Raw genomic sequence first — 22,830 nt, 5'->3', positions numbered from 1 at the left:
GGGTTCAGGGCCAAGCACAACAATGGGCTGGGCAAGAATTTGCCTTGGGGGAGGAACCACAAATCCCATGGCAATGGATGGGAAGCAATAGTCTTTGTAGGGAAAAGTTAATTGCTGGGAACAATAATCTAAGCAGCCATAAGTTTAAGTGATGTAAAGACAATATAGCAGGGAAAGAGGCTAAGGGGAGCCAGGTGTTTGAGTGCCATGTGGGTAGAGAGGTGCCACAGAGAAACCGACAAGCTTATAGGAGGGATGAACAGGTGACATTCTAATGTTAGGATCATGATGTATAGTGGAAACTGCTGGCTAGTTACCAAAGACCCATTTCCTCAACTTCCTGGGTACATAGACTTTTCCTGGTCACTATTACAGTGAGGTGTGGCCATGTGACTGAGGTCCAGCCATGGAATGGGAACAGAAGTGATGTGTGCTCTGCCACCAAATGTCCAAGGACCCAAGGCCCTAGGGATAGTGGAGCCACAGATGGAAGGAGCCTGGGTCCCCAAATTGCCATTCAACAGAAGAACATCTACTTCCGATTGTGAGCAAGTAAGCTGGAGTGCAATGGCGTGATCTCAGCTCTCTACAACCTCTGCCTCCCAGGTTCAAGTGACTGTCCTGACTCAGCCTCCTGAGTAGCTGGGACTAGAGGTGCCCACCACCACGCCTGGCTAATTTTTGTATCTTTAGTAGACAAAGTTTCACCATGTTGGCCGGGCTGGTTTCAAACTCCTGGCCTCAAGTGATCTGTCCATGTTGGCCTCCCAAAGTGATGTGATTACAGGAATGAGCCACTGCACTTGGCCAAAAACAGGGATTTTATGTTCTTTGGAAACCCACTGTTGTGACATTGTTGACCTAGGTGGACTCTTCCGGGAGAAAGACTTCCCAACATGGAGAATGGTATATATTGGCAAATATGAGTCATGAGGGGCTTCTTCAGGTGTATGAAAGAGAACTGTATAGGGGGGAAAAAGAATGAAAAAGGAACTGAATTCTTTTGTCTGAAAAGCAAACGTAATTAGAGAGGTAATAATTGGAATAACCAACTGGGAGAGTGCTAAGAACTTTGAAACAACCAGGCCTTGTACTTGGAGGAATTCTCCAGAATGTCCTAGAGGTAGAGGCCCCTTTGGAGACGGCAGAGTGTGGAGGAGCATGGGGGAAAGGATGAGGGTCTTCCTTTTCTGACCATCGCTTCCTCCAGGAAAGCAGCATCAGATTCCACCCTACACTGAAAAGTTTCAGAAACACATCATTTCATTCAACAGAACGGCAGACCTGTCACCCTGCCATTTATCTGTTTTTGTGTGTTCGAGTCTTCCTGTTTTCTACACACCTCTCAATTATTTGCTGACAAAGGAATGAGTTGACCCTTTGCACTGTATTGTTTTTCATCTATTACTTCAACCTTGTTTTCTTTTCAGCCACAAAAGGAAGAACAGGTGCTTCTTGGTTGTAGGTGGCTCAGCTGTCTTTGGCTAATATTAAGAAACTTCAAGCAAGAAGTCTAAATACTGATCATTACTCTACTGAAATCCTCTGTATATTGAATGTTGCTTGACTTCAAACATCTCTGGAGTCTGACAAGTGTAGAGAAATTTGTCTTCATATTCTGCATACTTTTTATTGTGAAAAATTTCAAACATACATGATACTGGAGAGATTTGTATAATGGATTCCCATGTATATGTTACTGGCTACAATAAATACCAACATAAGGCCAACCCTGTTTCATCTGCATCTCCTTCCCCATTGAATCATTTCAAAGCAATCCCAGATATCATCTCATTTAATCTGTAAACTTTTTATAAGATACTTATTTCCAAAGGTAGGGGCACCATCTTATAATACCAATTAGCACCATTATTAGAAATGAATAGCAACTCTTCAATGTCATCTAATATCCACTGGGTATTCACCTTCCCCCGGATTGTCTCATGTATGCGTTTTTCCTGTTTTCTTTTAATCTAAACAATGTCGTCTGTGCATTGCATTTGGGTGACATGACGCTTAAAAGTCTCTTAATCTATAATCATTCCAAGTTCCCCTTTTTTTCCTTGGCTGGAGGCAAGGAAATTGTTAAATGCCTTGCTAAATATGATGGTTTCATCCTAGTACTAGCTAATACCTAAAGGTAAAATACACATTTGTGGTAAGGCTTTTTGCTTACGACAATGGATACAATTTAACATTTCAAAGTCTCCTTGATAATTGTAAATTTGGGGCAGATCTGATTAGATTGCTTTTGTTTTAAATTGTACTAGGGTTGTTGCAAAGCTCAGACTAGCTCTACCATTTTCTTGCCATTCCCTTGGGTTTCCATTATTAGTCTTCAATTCAGTTAGTGCAGTTTCTTTGCATTAAGCTTTTAAAACCACATGTTCAGCTTTTATGAGCTAACATTTTATATGTCTTAAGCCACCCATCTTTTCACGTTAATAGCTATGAAATCAGTTTCCATATTATAATCAATGGTGAGTAATAGTTTAATAGGTGGCATTTTTCTTTACCATTTATTTAACAGTGGTGCATCTTACAATCAAAGAGGTCTTAGATTGATGAAATATACTATTTATTTAAACTAGATAATATAAAGCACTCCTTCTATGGAAGTTTTACTCTTCTTTCTGAACGGCCGGCCACCTCTACAGGATAGATATCCTGAAGAAGGTGGACAAGTCCAAGTCTGGCCAGAAACATATGAGCTATTCTGAATCTTCAGAATGGAAGTGATTTAATACAGAATCAGAAGCTTATATGGCTGCCAGAAGGTAGGGCCTAAAGTTAGGGAGGAAGTTTCTAGAAATCCAGGAGTGCAAGAGTCATAGAGAAGCTCCTCTGCCCCTCAGTGGTCTCAGCTGCCTGCACGACTGAAGAAGGTGAGTCTCAAGATGGTATCTGGAGGCTGCTGGCAAACCCCACATCTGTGCCTCCTGCTGATGCTCAAAAGTCTGTCCCGTGCAACCAGCAGAAGGAAGCAGCTTCTATTCACCTCCCTCTTCCCCAAATCAGGGCACATGGTCTGTTGGGGCAGAATCTAAGAACCCATGTCTATCAGCAAAGGAGTGTAGCAAGTGTTGTGTCCAGGCTTTATGTCTCTAAGGACAGGGAGGAACCAAGAAGGGCTGGGATGGTGGCAAGTACCAACAATGTCCAGCACTTTAGAACACATCAGTGAATCTGTATGTTAACTGCAGAAAAGCTTAATCTCTCTCTTCTTATGTGAATATTAAAGGAAGGTGTAAGATATGCATCCCACACCAATGGACTGACTTCTGCCCCCATGGAATATGTGCAACCACCCCACCCCTGACATCAGTGCACTTGAGCCTCCGAGGCCAGCCAAAGCCAGGTAGAGGAGTGAGGCCAAGGAAGTAGCAGGGCTTGGCAAGGCCAAAACCCTACCCTGGCTGCCCTGTTGTCCCTGAGGGATTATTTCTAGAAATGAATGTGCTTAAGTGCTTTGGTTCTATGGCAGAAGAACAGGACACACCATTACTGTTGCATAAGGACACATCACTTACGGGCACTTGGTGCTGACTCATATGTACTGTCATAAGTGCCCTGATGTTCTCCTTTTCATGAATGCTGGTTTATCTGTTATGTTCTAGGCAGTTTGAGGGGAGGAGCTAGGTCCCCTATTTCTTAAAGATCTCCCCTCAATGCTGATACCATCCCTAAAGCCAGAAAGATGATCCCATAACAGTAGAGTTGCCTCAATTAGAGCAGGGGGAGTGACCAAGCTCAACTTGAGCACATGCTAACTATGGAGTGTGGCTCTCAAGGTTCAGTTGCATCAATCTGCTGACAAAATAGGGCAAACAACCAAGAGAGAGGAAGGACTGTTCACATATTTCAATGGTGGGCTCTCACTTGCACGTCCTCTCAAACCTAGAGCTTTCCCACGTTGCCTCGATCAGCCTCAGGGCACTTCGTGAGCAAGCCCTAGCATCAAGCCATAGCCCCAGAAATTTTAACCTACTTCATTTACTCAGTCAACTGCAAGGACAATGCCTCCTGCAGCTTGAAAAAGCAGTGCTTTTCCTCCCAATTATACTGTCACTACTCGCAGTATTTACTTTTGAGTATTACAGAAGGGCATGGTGTTTCTATGCCTACAGAGGGAGGCCTTGGTTTAAAAGTTTGGGAAATCCCACTCTAGAACATGTACGGTAAGACATTTCAACGATGGGAAATCATAGACGAAAGGCCAAAGCAAATTCTAGGTGTGCCTGGAAGGTCTTGGAGCTCCAGGTGCAGAATTCTGTGGGCTACAGAGCAGAAAAGGATGAAATGAGAGGCAAAGCCAGAGGAAGATCAGTTAAAACTCACAGGAAGGGTAATACGGCTTATTAGTCTCTGGACTAAAAATTTGTAAGCCAGATAGGAGAGAAAAAGGGGCCCCAAATCACTCAAGTCTCAGGTCACTCAAATCAACACCCCCGTTCCAGCCACTGAGCATCAGCCCTGGAGCCTCGGTCAGGACCCCATTGTCTCCAGTGAATCACAGGACACGATGCTGGGGAGCAAGAGCAGTGAGGGTTTCTGGGTTCCTCAGCTGGAGCCGAAGCTCCTGGAGAAGGGGACAGGGGTTGGATAAGTGAGGCTACCCAACTGGAACCCCAGTCCTCCAAGGGCATCCTGCTGGGACAGCTGGGCCATCTGGAGGCAGAGGGCCAAGAGCAGGTGCACCCAGGAGGCAGCTTCTGGCCCCCAGTGGTAAAAGAGCAGCCAGAGTTGCCAGCCAGGCGTACAGACTCAGATGGGATGAGACATCTCGGGGCACTGGCATTTTCTAGCACACTCGCATCACTGATGATATCGTAATAAAGGCTTTGACCACAGATACAGCTCATCAACTGAACTTATTACAACACCCCTGGGGTCTCATTGGAGACCCCTGTAAGAAATCAGCCCTTGGCTCTTAGGCATCTGTTTACAGGTAGAATCTGGGCAGGTTTTAAAACTCAACTATTTAGACAAGGAAAGCCACAAGCTTACTAGAGTGGCTGTTTCAGTTCCAACAAATTCACACATTAATATAATGCAGTGATGATAAATAAAATCAGATCTAAGGCTTTAAATGAATCATTGAGATTTAACTTTATTTTTTTAAATATGAAAACTGCAAAACATAGTATTTATGTAAACACCTAAGGACTGTTCAAGTGGGTACAGCATCTTCATACAATTTGAAAGAAGACCAAGTTTAAGTAAGAATCTTATGACATATAAGGAATAACATAGATGAAGCTATTCTGTAAATAGTTGCAGTCATGTCTAAAGTACATTTGGTTTTCTAACAAGAAAAGGTACATTATTGCCCCTGGTGAACATTTTCTTCACATTTATAAGTGGCTAATGGTGACAGCACCAATTCTCATAGCTTATAAACCTTATATTTGTTATACAATGTAATAACATGTTATAAATTTATAATGAAATAATAGCTTTGAACATGTTTCACCTGAAGGTTCTAACTTACAAAATAAAGCCCCCAAACATTAGTCTGAATTAATGCATCATTCAAAGTGTAGCAGGATAAATGGCTCAGAACTAAGCAAATTAGAAATATTGCATAGGACAGAGAACTTCCCTGTATGGAAACCAATCCATAGATTGTTTCTTGTCCTCTGAAAAGTAAGTTGAGAGGTACTAGTGATGGCAAATAATCCACTTAGATCTCACAAAATAAAACATCTCACTAATATATGGCTCTGGGGGAATACAAAATGCCATTTTAAATTAAAAAAAATTACTTGTGTGTATACTTCGGGTTAGAATAAAATATAAAATACTATCTATATAAAGAATAAACACATAAAATAAAATTATATCTCTTAAAAGTTTAGACAGAGGTATCTTTATAGAGAGGTGCAAACAATGAAAGTGTAGTTAAATGTCCAAACTTAGCCAAAATATGAGTTTTAGTAGAATAGTTTTTTGGAAAAAAAGTAGTCAGACTTCATTGATAAATGACCCTTGTAGTATATTTCTTGCATAAAATAACCATTCTATCTATCCTATAGTTTACCTAAAAACTGTTAAGAGCACTTGATAAAAGTTTGTAAGCTTATTTTTTCTCTAAATCTGAATAAAACATGTAGAGAAATAATAGCAGAAAAGAAAATAACTTATATGGCTATTCTCTTTCTGGAAACTGATAGAACACTGCAGCATTAGACAGACAAAATACTTCAGAAAGAGATTATCTATGGGTACACCTTTAAATTCTCTTCTGAGGAAAAATTCCCATAGATTTAATCATAGAAGTTGTCAACCCCTGATAACTCTCTTAGCTGTTTTAGTTCTCTGTATAAAGATGAAGCAGAATCAAAGGGGTTTATTTTCCATTTCTTGCATGAAATGTATTTGTAAACAATATAATAAGAGTAATTTTTAAAGACCTATAAAGAATGAATTTCCTATTGGACTATTCTAATACTATCTAGCAGTTAAATGGTTTTGAAAGAAGTAGACTGGACTATAACATAGTTCTACAATTCTAGCTATATTTTGAGAGATACTTTCTAAAAAACAAAAATGACTAAAGGGCAGAAAAATGATTCTACACTAAGGCATTGGTATGTCTGGAAGTTGGCCCAATCTAAATTTGCACAAGGATTTTTTTTTTAATTTTCAAAGCATTTTCCTTGTTTAAGTCGTTCAATGTAGTAGCATAGCTTCATGGCAGTTCCCAGCTTCAGCCCCAAGTACTTCAGCATCACGTCACTCGTGAGTAGGAGCAGAGCCTTCCCATCAATTTCCTGTGGAGAGAAGAAACTTAATAATTAGTAATACTTCCATTTTTTCATCAGAGCAGTTAGTTCTTTATGAGAACATGTAAAGCAAACTAGAGAACAGTTCATTGCAGATGTATACTCTCTGAATATGCATCTGCTTTATCAAAACTATTAACATAACTTATACAGTGAGAAACCACTTAGTAAAGTATAAACTCACTTCAAGTTCTAAGAAAAAGGAAATTTAACCTAATATCTTAAAAAAATAAACTGTGTCAAACTTAACTTTAAATACATAGTGTATGTTGAATAAAATACTACACATCCATGACAAAATAGTAAAGACTATGAATAGCAAAAATGAATTTCAGATGTTCATTAACTTTCTGAGAAGGGCTGGGAAGGTAAGTATGTCAACATCAGTGCAAACTATAAACGTCTACACAATGTTGTCTTTATGATGAACGTGAATTAGTTGTCTGAAACTAATTAGATGCTAAAACTAATCACCAACTTTCTTACTATACTGAAAGTCAGATATGTGGCTACTAATTTTATGTGTTAGGATACACTGTGAAAATATTTCTTCATAGTCACAAAGCATCCTTTTAAAATTCCTTATCTTAATCAACTTGAGCTGCTGAAGCATATGATTTGGTTTTATATCTTCCAGTTTAAAAATAAAATCTTACTCATTTAACACTATCTGAAAAGACCTGAAATCCCTTATAGTACGATCTTTGGCACCTTCTGTATTTTTTCTACTAAGCAAAATTCGAAATTAAAGAAACTGGATCTTATAAAACTTCGGCCTAGGATATTACTTTGTAAATGATCTGGTAATAGCAAGAGGGTATTAGCATCACAAATCATCAATAATGAGGCAAATAGAATCTGTTATTGAATCACTGGTTATATAAAAAGAAGGCTACTCTATTATAGCTTGTGGTTAACCCCTCTTCCTTGTGGTCCTGGTGCCCAGGTGGGAGCAGATGGGGGAGGATCATTGTATCTGTCCTTACCAAGGGGAGGTAAACCTGAGTGGCCATGCTGCATCATCATGTCTTGAGAAGTTGAGGCAGTTTGTAGTTTAGGCACTTCGATACTCATTTAAAGAACAGACTATTAGCCTACCATTTAAGGCTAACCTTGGGCAAAATAACCTTTCTGACATATGGAAAAATCAGTTGATAGGGTTCACCCACTATTCACAAAGTATTCAGCTGAAAGGCCTGCACAGAGGTCATTCAAAGACATTACAGCAAGAAAACAGGATCAAAAGATACATTACATGGCTTCTGAAGAGGTCAACAAGAGGGCATAATGTCTGAGGATCCGTTTGCTTCAGAAATAGGACCACTGCTTCCACCGACCATGTCGCAGGGTGCCTAGTGAAGTTTGACTCGTCTAAATACTGGTCATTTCCAATTGGTGAGCTTGCAACTTCAATGGAGAGGGGAAAAAAAAAAAGATAAATCACACTTGACCTATTATCCTGAAAGAAGAGATGTTAGGAAAGGAGGAATGGTGTCTTTGTTGAAACCTTCTGTGACGTTCCTAGCAAGGAATCAAGACTCCGACTGTAAAATCTAGTGAAAGTCTATATAAAGATGATGTGAGGATGCCTACACAAGAGCTTCCCATCTGACATTCCCGGACAGCAAAAACAGGTTCAGAAGTTACCTTAAAGTTTCAAAGATCACAACACAGGTTAAGCAAACTACGTCTTCTTTGGCCACAGGCAAATATGGCAAAAGATCTGTCACTTGGGTAAAATTAGGCTAATCTAGCCTAACGTATGACTCTCTTACTTCAAGTATTTCAAGGAATTTCTCTGTTAATCCCTCTCTTGGTCTATCTAGATTAGGTTGATTTTACTAGCTAAATATAATGGAAATTCCCCAAATTTACAGTTTTATAATTGCTTAAATTTGTTTCTTCTAATAAATAAATCTCAATAACAACCCCATTATCTTTAAGAATCAAATTAGTCCTTTTATCAAATCTTCACCATGTATTCAATAAGGTTATTTTTAGTATCACTTTACTCTTTAGATTCCTGTTTCTGATGGCCTAAGTGCTAATGTACATTTTGAAGAAGACAAGATTGCTTTCTGCTAAACTAGGCCAGAAGTAACTTTAACATTTTATTTAATTCCTCTTTCATGTTTAATTGCATAGTAATAAGAGATTTTGGTCAAAGGTTTATATGTTAAAAAAAGAAATAACTGAGATATGAGATAAAATTTAAGTGCCCATACTTCAGAAAGTTTTAGCTACACTCTATACTAAGCTGTGTTGAAATTTCTTTGTGTACTGCTAAGTATTCTTTTACTCACCCAGAGTGTTAGATTCCCTAAAATTAGTGTGTGATGACTAAAGTGGGTTTCATAATTAGTTAGGAAAATTCGTTTCTCCAAGCAAGACCAACACAATTTGATGTGTGTGTGTGTGTGTGTGTGTGTGTGTGTGAATTAGACAAAAGCATACCCTTTCTTCCCTATCATCTGGGTACTTTTGCCATCTCAGGAGTGTTTTTTATTTATCTAGGGAAAGAGTAAAGAAAAAATAGAAGATTTTAAAAATCACAATGAGGCAGAGCTCTAGAAGTGCTACTCACCAGCTCTGTGACCTTGGGGACGGGATAATAAATGTGCCAACACCATGGTGTTATTATAAGTGGGGAAGAGGGGTGTCAGTTGATTGGCACAGTGCCTTGCACATAATAGACACTCAATAAATGTTAGTCACCATTCTGACTATAACCTAAAACCAGCCTTCAAAATAGGAAATGAGCAGCTTCTACTAGTTTACATCACAGATGTTGATAAATGCAGGTCAAATAGTGCTACTTCTAGATGTGGCATTTCAAACTCACCAAAACCAGAACGGAAGCAGAGAGATGATACAATGTGCCTATTCTACACCAAAGCTGAGTAACTCATCATCTCAGGGGCATGTACCGAACTGGGCTCTCCCTGGGCCAGCATACCTGAATGTGGTACTACAGAAGGGTGGTCGGGCGAGTAGTTGCTACGGACGCTGTTAGCCCTAGGGCTGCCAAGGTAGGCCCCTGAAGAGCTAGGCATTACACCATCAGATGTATAATACGGTTGATAATCATGCTCAGGGTGGTCTGAGGGACGCACTGGACTCGGGGTGCGGCTGAGAACTGGGTCTTCCTCTGGCTCAGCTCGCTGGTATTCTTCCATGCGAAAGGATGGTGCTGGATTATCGCTCTGGGAATTATCCTCCCGCACTGACACTGGTGAAGTGGGACTATAACTTTGAGGGTAGGAGAATGTCTCGTAAGCCTGACTTTTCTTCATCTTCTGGAGTTTAAGCTTTTTAGCAAGCAGGTAAGAATAATTTCTGTATGCATATCCATATCCAAAGCCAAAAGGCTTCTGAAATCACACAAATGCAGCATAAACCAACAGTAAGTAAAAAAGTAATAAAATGAGTAGCAAATACGTTAATACTTATTTTCCATGCAACATTGCTTTACATTATTAAAAATAAATGTTCTCTTTTGAGTATATTAATTCTTCTTCAATTCTACATTTTAATTGTATTTTACACGATAGTTACAAACATAAAAATACGCAGTGTCATAAGTTATCAAACCTAAACTTCAGCATTCTCCCAACAGAGTCAATCTCCATCTACTGCTACAAGTATAGACATGCCTTGCTAATCTCACACAGTTACTGGTACTCTCTCACTTCTAGCTGATTGGCATCTTTACAAACCAGAGGTTTATCATAGTTGTAAAAATGTTTTTTATAACACTTACACGATTGGTCCACACTGCTTTTGCATTGAAACGTTGGATTTTTGAAACCTTTCTATTAATGATATCAATCTTCTTATCCAGGTTTTGGATAGCATCATATATAACCTATTACAATACAATGTAGTTATATAATAGGCATACAGTGTATAATATAATGTAGTTTCTATTTCAAAGAAAAGTAACATGAAAATACCATTAAGTCAAATGTTAACTACTAGACACAGCAAAAGTTCTCAAGCCATCAGAAATGTCTTGCTTCTATTCAAGGCCTGGCTGTTGGTGACACAGAGCCAGTAGGCTGAGTTCGGGAGCTCCAATGTCTCTTCCCCTGCTCTACCCCATGTAGGCACTGAGGAAGCTCTAATGGTGGCGAATGAATGTGCCACAATGCCTCTACACTAGCACACTGATGATGGAGACACTACACATCAAGGAAGGTGCTGTTTTAGGAAAGAAATGCTCAAATCTGCTAAAAGAACAAAGACTCACTTTATAATGTTCATATGTAACATATATGTTCATATATCTACAAATATGAAGTCTATATTATAGACTGCAAGCATTCCACTCCAGAAAGAACATTGAACCAAATGTAACAGATGTGACTTTTGGCTTCAAAGTACTTTTAAATAATGCAGTCAACAATTAACCTTACAAAATCATGGAGTACACATGAGATTTATATGCCAACTAAGCACATAGGAGACTGATAAAAATCTGAGAATTCCTGAAATACGCAGAAACTTTGGGTAAAGAAAAATACACTTAACAAAGGGCCAGAAACATTTCCTCATTAATTCATTCATTAATTAAACTAAACCTTTATTTACAGCCTACCACCTGGCAAAACTACTTTGCTAGGTGTTGAGAACATGGACTGAAAAAAGGCTGCTGATCAGGTGTAATCCCAGCAGTTTGGGAGGCTGAGGCAGGTGGATCGCTTGAGCTCAAGAGTTAGAGACCAGCCTAGGCAACATGGCAAAACCCCCATCTCTACCAAAAATACAAGAGTTAGAGACCAGCCTAGGCAACATGGCAAAACCCCCGTCTCTACCAAAAATACAAAAAATTAGCCAAGTGTGGCAGTGTATGCCTGTAGTCCCTGATATTAGGGAGGCTGAGGTGGGAGAATCACCTGAGCCTGTAAAGTTGAGGCTGCAGTGAGCCGCGACTGTGCCACTGCACTCTAGCTAGGACAATGGAGTGAAACCCTATCCTATTTAAAAAAAAAAAAAAAAAAAAAAAAAAAGCAAAGCTCCTGTCCTAGAGGAACTGCCATCTCAGCTGGGGGAGAAAATGAAAAGAGGATTCCAATAGACAAAGTGATTAATAGACTGGAACAGTGGTTTTGCAAAGTGTGGTCCACGGAACGGTGGCATCAACATCACCTGCAAGCTCATTAGAAATACCAAATTCCAGGTTGTACCCCAGAACTATGGAACTGGGAACTCTGTGAGTAGGGGCAGTGGTCTATGTTTTCACAATTCCCCAGGTGATTCTGATGTCCCCGGTGAGAACCACTGGGCTGTGACACTGAGGTACAGTGCAGGCTCTAGGGGAACATGGTTGGGATCAAATACTAGAGTCCAGCCATTTGTTGGCTGTGTGACCCCGGGCAGGTTACTTAACCTCTCTGTGCTTCAATGTCCTCATGTAGGGAATCGGGATGAAAATCTCTCTCAGGGTTCTCTTGAGTATGAGAACCTTGCTATAGCATTACGTTAATGCTAACAGAAACAACACTACACTATGCCCAGTTCAACAGTGCTCAGTGTTATTAGTTACTAGTGTTACTAATGTTATTACCAGCACTGGGACACAGGCAGGAACAGGAGGCTAAGCGTGCAGAGAAGAGCGGGCCTAACCCAGGCTGGCAGTCATGGAGAGCTTTTCAGATGAGGCGAGGTCTGAGGTGAGAATTAAAACATGAGAAGGCGCTCACCAGGTGAGGAGGCATGTAAGGGCTTACAGGGCAGAAGGAACAGCAGGTTCAAAAATACCCACAGAGAAAAACAGGAAGCCAGGTGTGGAGACAGCAAGTATCAATGACGTTCCAGGAATGGGGCTGTCATGGTAAGGAGAAAGTGAGGATGACAGGAAAGGAGGGATCGGAGGCAAGAAAAGTGGCTTCTCCAAGCTGTGGGAGAACTTGTAGAGGGGAAGGAGGGAATGGGATTGGAGCCAGAGGAGAGAGAGGGATGCCCGATGAGGGGGCAGCTCTGAGTTCAGGGAGGGTACCAGAGGCATAAAGCAGTGAGGGTGCCAACCCTGGTCACTAAATTGGTCGTGAAGGGGTCAGAAGGGTGAGGATGGGGGCAGGGTTGACTACGGGGACAGATATGAGGACTTGGGAGGACTGCCCCAGGTGCTCCACTGTCTCCAGGAGTGAAGAGGCAGGACTACAGGACTGAGGTAGGCAGGGGACCGCCAGCGGAGGGCGTCCTCCTCTGCTCCCAGCATAAGCAGGAGGGAGGTGGACTCAAGAGGGAACTGGAATGAAAGAACAAGGCAGGCTGCAGCAATACCCCTGTGATCTAGAATGGATAGGTGAAGAAAGAGCCAGTCCCTTGGGAGGAATGGAGAAGGGCCCTTGGGGCCATTTCAGGCTGACCATGGCCCTGGGCACCTCCCCCAACAGATGCTATGCTATCTCCCACCTCAGTATGCAGGCTTGCTGAAGGGGACTCTAACCTAGCAGTGCAGGGGGAGGCAGGCTGGGGATAACCCGCTCCCTCCCTCCCCAGCTAGCCTCTGCACCCACTTCCCCACAAGACTCTATGTGTCCCTTGGAAGCACTCCAGTTCTGTTCTTACTCATGATCATGATAAACATCCAAGCAATTTTAGTTTCCAAAGCATGTTAGCTTATTCCATTCAAGAAACCTTATATATGGTAAGAAACATTTTTTAAAATAAACCTTTATTACCTCTGGGGTACTCAACTGACAAATTCCCAGTAATCACATCTCTACCAACATGGTGATTCTTAAAACTCCCCTCAAAACTACCTTAGGTATGCTTCTTTATAAACCTTGATGGGCTGCCACCATTTTGTTTCCACTGAAATATCTTGATGTGCATTTAGGCACATACTAAAGTTCATCCAAATCAGTCAATTTCCTTTAAGGATTTTTGTGGGGAAACTAATTCAATACTGAGCAATCCAGATGAAAGAGACTTAACTACATTTTGTTGGTAATGAGCTTTTTAAAAAGCTACAAAATCTACATGTTGCTATTTCAAAAATGTCACCAGGAAATGCGGCTCTAACCAGAAATTGTTTTTTAAAAATAATCACAATGGAGTGATAATCATAAATAATTTGATAGGCAAAATTTCAATTAATTGTACACTTTCCTTTTATGTGAGATAAGGAGAATTTTTCCTTAACATTTTAGAAAACCACATTGAAGAGACAGAACTTCCATACCTGGCAAGAGGTAAGGACATCATCAACTGGCTTTGATTGCTCTTCAGTATTACAGGATGCATCAGCTACAAGAATCGGTTCCGGCTAGTAGTTTTAAAGTGGTTAATGCTTTATTTCTGTAACAGTCAAACTGAACACCAGGGGCTAGGGGAACTATATTTATTTATTTAAATTGTTTTTATTTATAACCAACTTTTTAATGCGTTTCAGAAGTCTTAAATCTAAAGTGGAGATTTAAGAAATTCCCATTAATATGAGAATGAAAATGATAACTGACAATTGAGGAAGGAGTCAATAAAAGAATTTATTATATCGGAAGAACCCAGGTTTAGAGCTTTGTACTGAAATTTTCTACTATATAAGAAAAAGGGGAAAGTAAAATGGTTAAGTGCTCATTCTCTGATGAAAGAAAGCATTTAAATTCAGGGGAGAGATATTTTCTTGATTGTGAGTTTATGGGAACTCCATAGTATATGAGGAATTTAAATCTTTTTCTTTAAAACAGCAAGTGTTAATATATTTGGCAATTAGGAATTAACGCTACTTACCCCAGTTTTTGTTGCATATGCAAATTCAGGTTTTGTTTCATATGCATAAAGAACAGTGTTGTCATCATCATCATCATAGGTATGTATTCTTGTTTTTATCTGAGGAAGATTTATCAACAAATTAAAAGGAAAGATGAAAGAGAACTAAAAGAAAAGTTGAGGGTTTAATTTCACTTTCAAGAAGCTTTTACAAAGGACTATTTGTGATAGCAAAGGAACTTTGCTCATTGTAAATACTATGACTACAAAAAGATGTGTTTGCGGAACTGTGTTCTCATTAACCCAACAATACCTAAGATAACAGTTTTCACTAAGCTTAACCCTTTATACACTTCATGGTAGAAAGACTAGTCCTTTAGCACCAGAAGTACTTTAAAAGCAAGTATTTTTAACCATGAACAAAAAAATAAATGCTATATGGTTTTCGATTTCTAAATAATCCAACAGTGCCCCTCTGTGGACAAGATAGAAAACATCTGAGCACCTATTTTTCTTGATAAATTAATCTCTAAAGTACCTTAAAACTTTTAAAAATAAGATAGAATATAAATAAGTAGTGAATCCATTACACTTCAATATAATAACTCTTCATTCTAAGAATGAATTATGAACTATAGGAATAATTTTAAAATAAACATACTTGGTAGCTATGTATGTTTTTGTTTGAAAATACATGATAGAAATTACAAAAAAATATGGAATCAGGTTACAGTTTAGTATTTTAAAAAATATACTATCCTACTCTTGTATAGTGCCTCATGCTTTTCGAAGTGCTTTTACATAGTTATGTCAGAGAAAAATGACTATTGGTAGGCAGTTAACATTATCTTCAAAGATTTTTAAAAAACAGTAGAACTGATAGTTTTTAAGAGAATTGCCTAGACTACTTAGGTGGCATTACTATCTATGTCCTTATATAACTAAAAAAAAAAAGGTGTTTTCCGCTAAGTCAAATTATATACAGTTTAATAATCTATATACTGATTCAACTTGAAGGATTAAGAAATATAGAAGAATATAACAGAAATGTAAAAACAGCACAACTACTTTCAAAAACTGTTCAGCAAATTCTCACAGAGTTAAATTTACGTGAACTCCATAACCTAGTAATTCAACTTCTGTTTACCCAAAAGAAATTTAAGTGTGTATTCATAAAGAAACTTGAACACAAATTGTCACAAGAGCTTTATATATTACTGCCAAAACATTTAACAAAAATTCAATTATCTATGCATTTTACTGTATAAAATTAAATTTAGAATAGAAGTATGGCACAACAAAAAGAATAAAAAAGAATAAAGACAGATCTTCAATTTGAATACAAACCACATCAATTTCACTGGAGCTGCTAGACATCATTTTTGCGATACTGCTTAGTCACAAGAGTGGCAAACCTCTACTCCTGAAAAGCAATGAAAAAGTTACTTCATATATTTACTATCTTAGTAATATGGATATGCTCTCAGAATGCTAACTCAAATTGAATTGGACTTTGGGTTGAATTTTAAAAAGTGACAAAACCAGATTTCTTCCATGGCCAGTTTAGAATAAATCTTTTAAAACTGAAGGGCTATATTGCCCATGACTAGAAATAAGAATCAAATCAAACACATTTACAAACTGTGAAGTGACTGCTTAGTAACTTACAGCCTACAGAGTAAATGCTGGAAACAAATGAACAAGAGACCATAAGGGCTAACTGCTTTTGTAAAGGAGCTCCAAAAGGCTCTTGACTAAGGAGAACGCATTGCCTCCAAAATGTAAGCCAGGAGTTTATTCTGGATTGAGACCCCACCAGTATGTGGGCTGGGCAGACCATGAGAGATACCATCTTCTCATGCACCAGGTTTTGAATATCAGCTGAGATGATCTCTAAGGACCATTTCAGCTTTCAAGTTAGGATTGCCTTATTACATTGCAAACCTAAATAAATGCCTGTGAAAGGCAAGCCAAACAATCTAGAATTAGGAAGGTTCAGTTATGGCTCTGAATCACTTAACTATGGAAATAGAAGATATTGGCTACAACAGTATCAGATTATATCTTGTACCAGAGATTTGCTTTGAAGGTCTGCATCCCAGTTACTGGGAAGTGTATGTTAATGAAAGAACTACTTCACTTTATCCTTCCTGAGCCAGAGCAGTAATGAGAGGCACAAGTAAGGGATTCAAGTTTCATCTCTTTTCCTGTTTCCCTTTCATTATATAGTAGAGACACTAATGACCATTCTATAGTGGAGATACTAATGACCATGAGCCCAAAAGAAAGAAATCAAAAGGGGATAAAGAAGATGGGAGAACTCTAGTTAGATAAATGCACACTAATGTTGCATGGAAGTATCAAGTTATAAAATACCTCTAATTGAAGCTGTAACTTCAATCAAATTTCACTTTTTAAACTATTTGAGTTTTTCGGACCATAAAACTTATACAAGCTATGAGTAATTCAATTTATAATTCAATTTTGTATATTCATACAAAAGAACTACACAGCAATGAGAATAAACCAACTACTGCCGTACACAGGAAGGCCGAATCTCACAACCATAAACCTTGAGTTTAAAAATAGCCAGACACAAAAAAGAATATAGTATATGACTCAATTGACATTAAACTCAAAAACAGGCAAAAGTAACCTATCGTAGAAAGTCTTTCCAAATCAATACTTTTAGATTTACTGTAGTTTCTGTAATGACTTCTTAGTGTTCTATCTCGTAAATATGCTATGATTTATTAAACCAGTCCCCAATTCATAGATATTCAAGTTACTTCTAAAGTTTTGCTCTTATAAAGAACACTGACTGCACAATAGTCTTGCACCTGTGGAAGTAGTTCTATGGGATAAATTCCTAGAAGTAGAAACAACGGATAGGTATTCAAGTCTGAAAACTCTCCTCTACTTCTTCCCACTAAGGAGGGCTGTTGGGGTCAGCCAGATGTTCTAAACTAAACTAAGGTGATATCCTGCTGGTCCTGCATGTAGTTTTAAAACCAAGACAGATAATAAATAGTACCAAATCGCTTCTTGGCATCAGATGACTAAATGACTTTCCTCTTTTGATCTACTGATACAACACATTAATACATTTCTTAATTTGGGGGTGAGGGGTCCAGCTGATTGTAAAGAAAAACAGTCAATTTTTTGGTGTTTTATTTAGAAATTGTTTGATTTCTAAGATCTTACATTAGTGAGATGGCATATTTCTCCCAATTAATGAATCAGTATTGATACATTACTAACACTTGGTATCAAAATTGCTCTGAAAAATTAGCTGGGAAGCCTTTCATCTCTTTCTATGCTCTAAAAAAATTTACATCACATCAGAATTTTTGTGCTCTAAAGGGTTGAATTAAACAAAAAAACCTCTCTGGGTCCAGCTTTTATGACGTTTTCTAAGTTCCTCCATGGATAATGATCTAATCAAATTATCCTACCTTTTCTTGAGTTGTTTTGACGAATTATTTTTATCCAGAAGGATAATCATTTCATCGTAATTACGGAAATTTTAGCAAAACCAGTTTAAAATTACTATTTCTAATTTAATTTGTACTTTCTTTTGATTCTTTGATTAGGTATTCTACCTTGCTAAATTACTGACAACCCTCTAGGGTAGGTTCTATTAGTATCTGCATTTTCCTTATGAGAAAACTGACGCAAAGATCACTTATTAGGGGTGTCCAAGGGAGAGAATATAGTCATGGGTTCTTAGTTCCTGTTTCTGGTTGGTCCAGTAAACCCCCTTCCTCATCCCTCTTTTCCACTTGTCACTAGAGACAGAAGCTAAAAAGCATGGCTTCAGGCTGCTGAAAGACTAAAACAAATCAAAACAGAACGACAACAATGACAACAACAACAACAAAGTAAGTCAGGTTGGACAAGCTTGATTTAAGTAATTTCCTAAGGTCTTATAGCTAGTAAATGGTGCAGTCTACCACCACACTCTATGAGGTTTACTTCATTATTTAAAATCACCTGGAATACCTCTGCTGCCAATAACACAGGAAAATCCAAACCAGGGCTTGCAAGGTCCTTCCATAATCAGGACCCCGCCCACTGTGCAGAGGTCACTTCTTACCACTTGCCCCTTTACTCTAAGCCAGGGGTCCCCAACCCCTGGGGAACCGCCTGGTACCGGTCCTTGGCCAGTTAGAACCAGACTGCACAGCAGGAGCTAACAAGCATGGTCGCCTGGGCTCCACCTCCTGTCAGATGTGTTGCAGCATTAGATTCTCACAGGAGCAGGAACCCTACTGTGAACTGCACATGCAAGTTGCACTCTCCTTATGAAACAATTTCATTGCAAAACCATATTCCCCCACCCCCAGCACTCCCCCATCCCGCCACAAAACCCGTCCCTCATGCTAAAAATTTTGGGGACTGCTTGTTCTAAGCCTAAAATATTTACTATGTAGCCTGTTGCAGGTGAGTTTGCAGACAATGGGTACAAGCTCTTACATCCAGAGAACAGAGAACTCCCTAGTTGGATTAATTACAATGTTGTCAAAACTTGGGGGTAGACACGGGGACACTGTGTACCTGGACTCCCAACATGTTTACGTCTGTGGTACATATGCAAATCAATACCAATCTTGCACTCTGAGCTTCTTGCTCCTGTTATGCCCTCCACCCATAATACCCTGTTGTATCTCCGCCCAGGAGAACCTATTCAACTTCAAGGCTTAATTGAAGTTTCACCTCCAAAAAGCAAGAGCGCTATGCCAATGATCATCCCATGTGGATGTGACATGGCTTTCCCTGAACTACAAGAACACTCACTTTAATACTTCTGAGGCAACTGTCACACATATCCGGTTACATGAGAGGCAGCATCAAACAGATTTAAGACCTTAGGCTTGTCGCCAGAATACCTGGGTTTGGGTCCCACCTCCCCCACATACTAGCTGTGTAAGTAAGTTGAACAACTTACTTAAATCCTCTGTGCTTCATTTTTTTTCTTTTGTCTATAAAATGGGAATGATAATAGCACATACCTCATGGAATTATGAGGATTAAATGAATTAATACATGTCAAGTGCTTAGAGTAATGCCTGGTGAAGATAGTAAAAGCTTTTGGGTATTGACCACATACAGCTATCCAACAGAACTATTTAACAAGGAGCACAGACAACAAGCCTGGGTCATAACATGTAATTTTCATTCACGTTGCACCTGAAATGAATTAGGTCATGTCTTTTAGGTACCAGGACATGATGCAAGGAGCTGGGCTTTAGTTAGAAACACTTGAATCCAAGTCCAAATTGCTAAATTTGCCATTTCACTTTAGGCAAATATTTCATCTCCCTGTGCCTCGAATTTTCTAACCTGTAAAGTTAGAATAATATCTACTTCACAGGGCTATTTAGGACAAAAACGACACAGTTAAACTCTCAGCATCATGCCTGGTTCATAGGAGACACACCATAAATTTTAGTTCCTTTTCACTTCTCCCCATAAGATAAACAATTACAGCTTTACAACATTTTCTTAGAGCCCAACCACGACTAGAATGTGCAATTTTTTTTTAAATCTCAAATCCCACAAAATGAGTTTACTTAAAATGAAACTCACTTATATTTATCACAGAAATCTAAACTCCCCCTCCCCTTTTTTCTGAGACAGTCTTACTCTATCACCCAGGCTGGAGTACAGTGGCAAGATCTCAGCTCACTGCAACCTCTGCCTCCCAGGTTAAAGCAATTCTCCTCCCTCAGCCTTCCGAGTAGCATAACAGGCATGTGCCACCACGCCCAGCTAATTTTTGTACTTTTAATAGAGACCAGTTTCACCATGTTGGCCAGGCTGGTCTGGAACTTCTGACCTCAAGTGATCTGCCCGCCTGAGCCTCCCAAAGTGCTGGGATTACAGGCGTGAGCCACTGCGCCCAGCCAACTCTTGATAACACCATAAATTTAAGTTCCTTTTCACTTTTTCCCACAAGATAAATCACAGCTTTACAACATTTTCTCAGAGCCCGACCATGACTAGATTGTGCAAAATTAATTTCAATTTCAAATCTCCAATTGCACAAAAATGAGTTTACTTAAAAGGAACTCATTTATATTTACCACAGAAATCTAAGCTCTTGATAACACCACACATTTTAGTTCCTTCTCACTTCTTCCCACAAGATAATTTCACCTTTACAACATTTTCAAAGAGCCCAGCCATGACTTGATTGTGCAAAATTAATTAATTTCACGTTTAAGTCTCAAATCCCATAAAAATGAGTTTACTTAAAATGAACCTCATATTTACCACAGAAATCTAAATTCTTGATAACATAAGAACAAGAAGCCATTTGGTTTTCTAAGAGCCTTTTAGACGTTAAAGACCTTTTAAACACATTTTCAAAAGTCATAAATATTCGCTTCCAGGCGCAAGGCTTTCACCTTGCCATCAACTCATCACATGAGGCACAGCTTACAATGAGAGACCACTCACGCGGGGACCACTTTGAGGAACACACAGCAAAACAGGGCGATTACAACAGCCAGACCGCTCTGTTTGTTTTCAGAACAATCACTTTCTCAATCTTCGGCGGGACTCTCAAAGGCAGCCCTTCCACTGTCGCCAAAACCGTATCCCATCGCCCGGCACTTGCTGCAGGCGGGAGAAGCGAGGCTCAAAAGGGCACCTAGCCCACACCGCGCTTTAGAAAACGCCGCGCTGCAAAGCTGCTCGGAAAATCGCTGTCTTTTAGTCAACCTGAAGCCAGCCTGCCGCACTCGGGGAGAGCCGGAGGAGGGAGGGACGCGGTCCGCCACCAACCAAATCACAGACTTCCCCGTCAAAGACCACGCGGCGCAAGAGGGCCCGGGAGGGCCTCGACGGCTCCCCAGCTCCACAGGGACCCCGATTTCGCGGGCTGTCCCGACTCCCGCCTCTGCCCCCAACACCCTACGTCTTGTCTTTCTCTTCCTCCTCATTAACGTATTTACAGTAAAACAGCGAAGCTGCACCGTCTGTCTCTAATGAAATGCGGTTATCATCAAAACCCCAACTCTCTGCCTCCACCGCGAAAAGTCTGACAGGAAATCAACTCGGGCGTTTGTCGATTCTGTAAACTCGAAGCTCTGTTAACAAAGTCTGGATCCTTCCTCGCCCCCCACCTCCCTCCCCGACACGAGAACGACTGCAAATTGGTCCTATCTTCCCCGAAAGTCAGCACCAAGCACTTCACAAATTGTCAAATTTCGACAGCTCACGGGCGCGGACACTCCGGAGACGCCGTGGGGATCACCCAAAGCACCCCCTCCACACCGCGGCTGAAATTTAGAGGCTGCGAAGTGCAAGACTCGCTCCTTCCCCGCAAAGCAAACCCTCTCTCCTCAGGAGAGCCCCGGCCCTTAAGCCAAATAGTGTACTCCCGAGACGGGAAAGCTCCAGGTAAGAAGTACGACTGGACAGACCTATTTTGGTAACAGAGCCTATCACCAGGGCCTCCGGAGGTCGCGGTAAAACTGCTCGCAGTAGTTTTACCTCGTGAGCCCGTGACCAGTGACTCCCTGACTCCGGCGCGGACCAGAATGCTCCCGCGGTGCGGAGTTTTCACACTCGCGGTTGGGGGGAGGGACTACGTGCTGACCAATCGGCGTCTTGGCGGGACTACCTGCTGACCAATCGGACTCTTGCTACTTGCAGGCCTCACCGTTGATTGGTCAATCTGCGGGAGCTCGCCCAGCCCTTGGGTGAGGGCGGGAAATTGCTACGGAGACAGCTGTGGGGCGGGGCCTCTTACTTCAGGTTTTCCTTCGCAAAGCCGGCAGTGTTGAAAACGGCCATTGGAACTTTCAGAGTCGCAAGCCTCTCGTGCTGCGAGTGGTTTCTACAGCTGCATAGGAGGCTGGCGCGCAGTCGCAACCCTTACAGTGGCATTGTGGCACTTAGGGGCGTGGTATCCCCACTTCGTTGTTGAGGTATCACAAGCTTTTTTTAAAATGTGATCCCGCCCTTCCCCTCCCTCCCTCCCTCCCCCTCCCTCCCTCCCTCCCCCTCCCTCCCTCCCCCTCCCTCCCTCCCTCCCCCTCCCTCCCCCTCCCTCCCTACCTCCCCCTCCCTCCCCCTCCCTCCCTCCCTCCCCCTCCCTCCCCCTCCCTCCCTCCCTCCCCTCCCTCCCTCCCTCCCCTCCCTCCCCCTCCCTCCCTCCCTCCCCCTCCCTCCCTCCCTCCCCCTCCCTCCCTCCCTCCCCCTCCCTCCCTCCCTCCCCCTCCCTCCCCCTCCCTCCCCCTCCCCCTCCCCCTCCCCCTCCCTCCCTCCCTCCCCCCTCCCCCTCCCTCCCTCCCTCCCCCTCCCCCTCCCCCTCCCTCCC

The 22,830-nt window shown here is 40.9% G+C and overlaps 1 protein-coding gene across 4 annotated transcripts; it reads right to left on the bottom strand.

Annotated features, from left to right (window-relative positions):
* Positions 1–5,090: 5,090 nt before the first annotated feature.
* Positions 5,091–22,037, bottom strand: SCML1 (Scm polycomb group protein like 1). 4 transcript variants are annotated; one of them, XM_074391757.1, is made up of 8 exons: positions 22,002–22,037; positions 15,849–15,924; positions 14,523–14,621; positions 13,975–14,058; positions 10,546–10,650; positions 9,742–10,156; positions 8,041–8,192; positions 5,091–6,773 (listed from the first exon to the last, which is right to left on the bottom strand). In XM_074391757.1, exons 2-8 carry the CDS (start codon positions 15,879–15,881, stop codon positions 6,639–6,641), a joined length of 1,023 nt encoding a protein of 340 aa, XP_074247858.1. In that variant the 5' UTR covers positions 15,882–15,924; positions 22,002–22,037; the 3' UTR covers positions 5,091–6,638. The 4 variants fall into 4 exon arrangements, with proteins under 4 accessions (XP_074247858.1, XP_074247857.1, XP_074247859.1 ...); XM_074391756.1 differs by having other exon boundaries at positions 21,932–22,026; XM_074391758.1 differs by lacking the exon at positions 22,002–22,037 and having other exon boundaries at positions 15,849–16,777.
* Between the last annotated feature and the right edge of the window lie 793 nt (positions 22,038–22,830).

Source organism: Saimiri boliviensis, chromosome X, assembly GCF_048565385.1.
Source record: "Saimiri boliviensis isolate mSaiBol1 chromosome X, mSaiBol1.pri, whole genome shotgun sequence".
NCBI lineage: Eukaryota > Metazoa > Chordata > Mammalia > Primates > Cebidae > Saimiri > Saimiri boliviensis.
The sequence above is the reverse complement of the archived record's forward strand: the minus strand, read 5'-3'. Positions and strand labels throughout refer to the sequence as shown.

Excerpts from the sequence above, each read along its gene's own strand:
- SCML1 (XM_074391757.1), bottom strand. The coding sequence starts at position 15,881 with ATGATGTCTAGCAGCTCCAGTGAAATTGATGTG. Across the intron at positions 14,622-15,848 it reads GCTCCAGTGAAATTGATGTG|ATAAAAACAAGAATACATAC; the intron begins GTTTGTATTCAA and ends AATCTTCCTCAG. Across the intron at positions 6,774-8,040 it reads TTGACCTCTTCAGAAGCCAT|GAAATTGATGGGAAGGCTCT; the intron begins GTAATGTATCTT and ends TTCTCTCCACAG.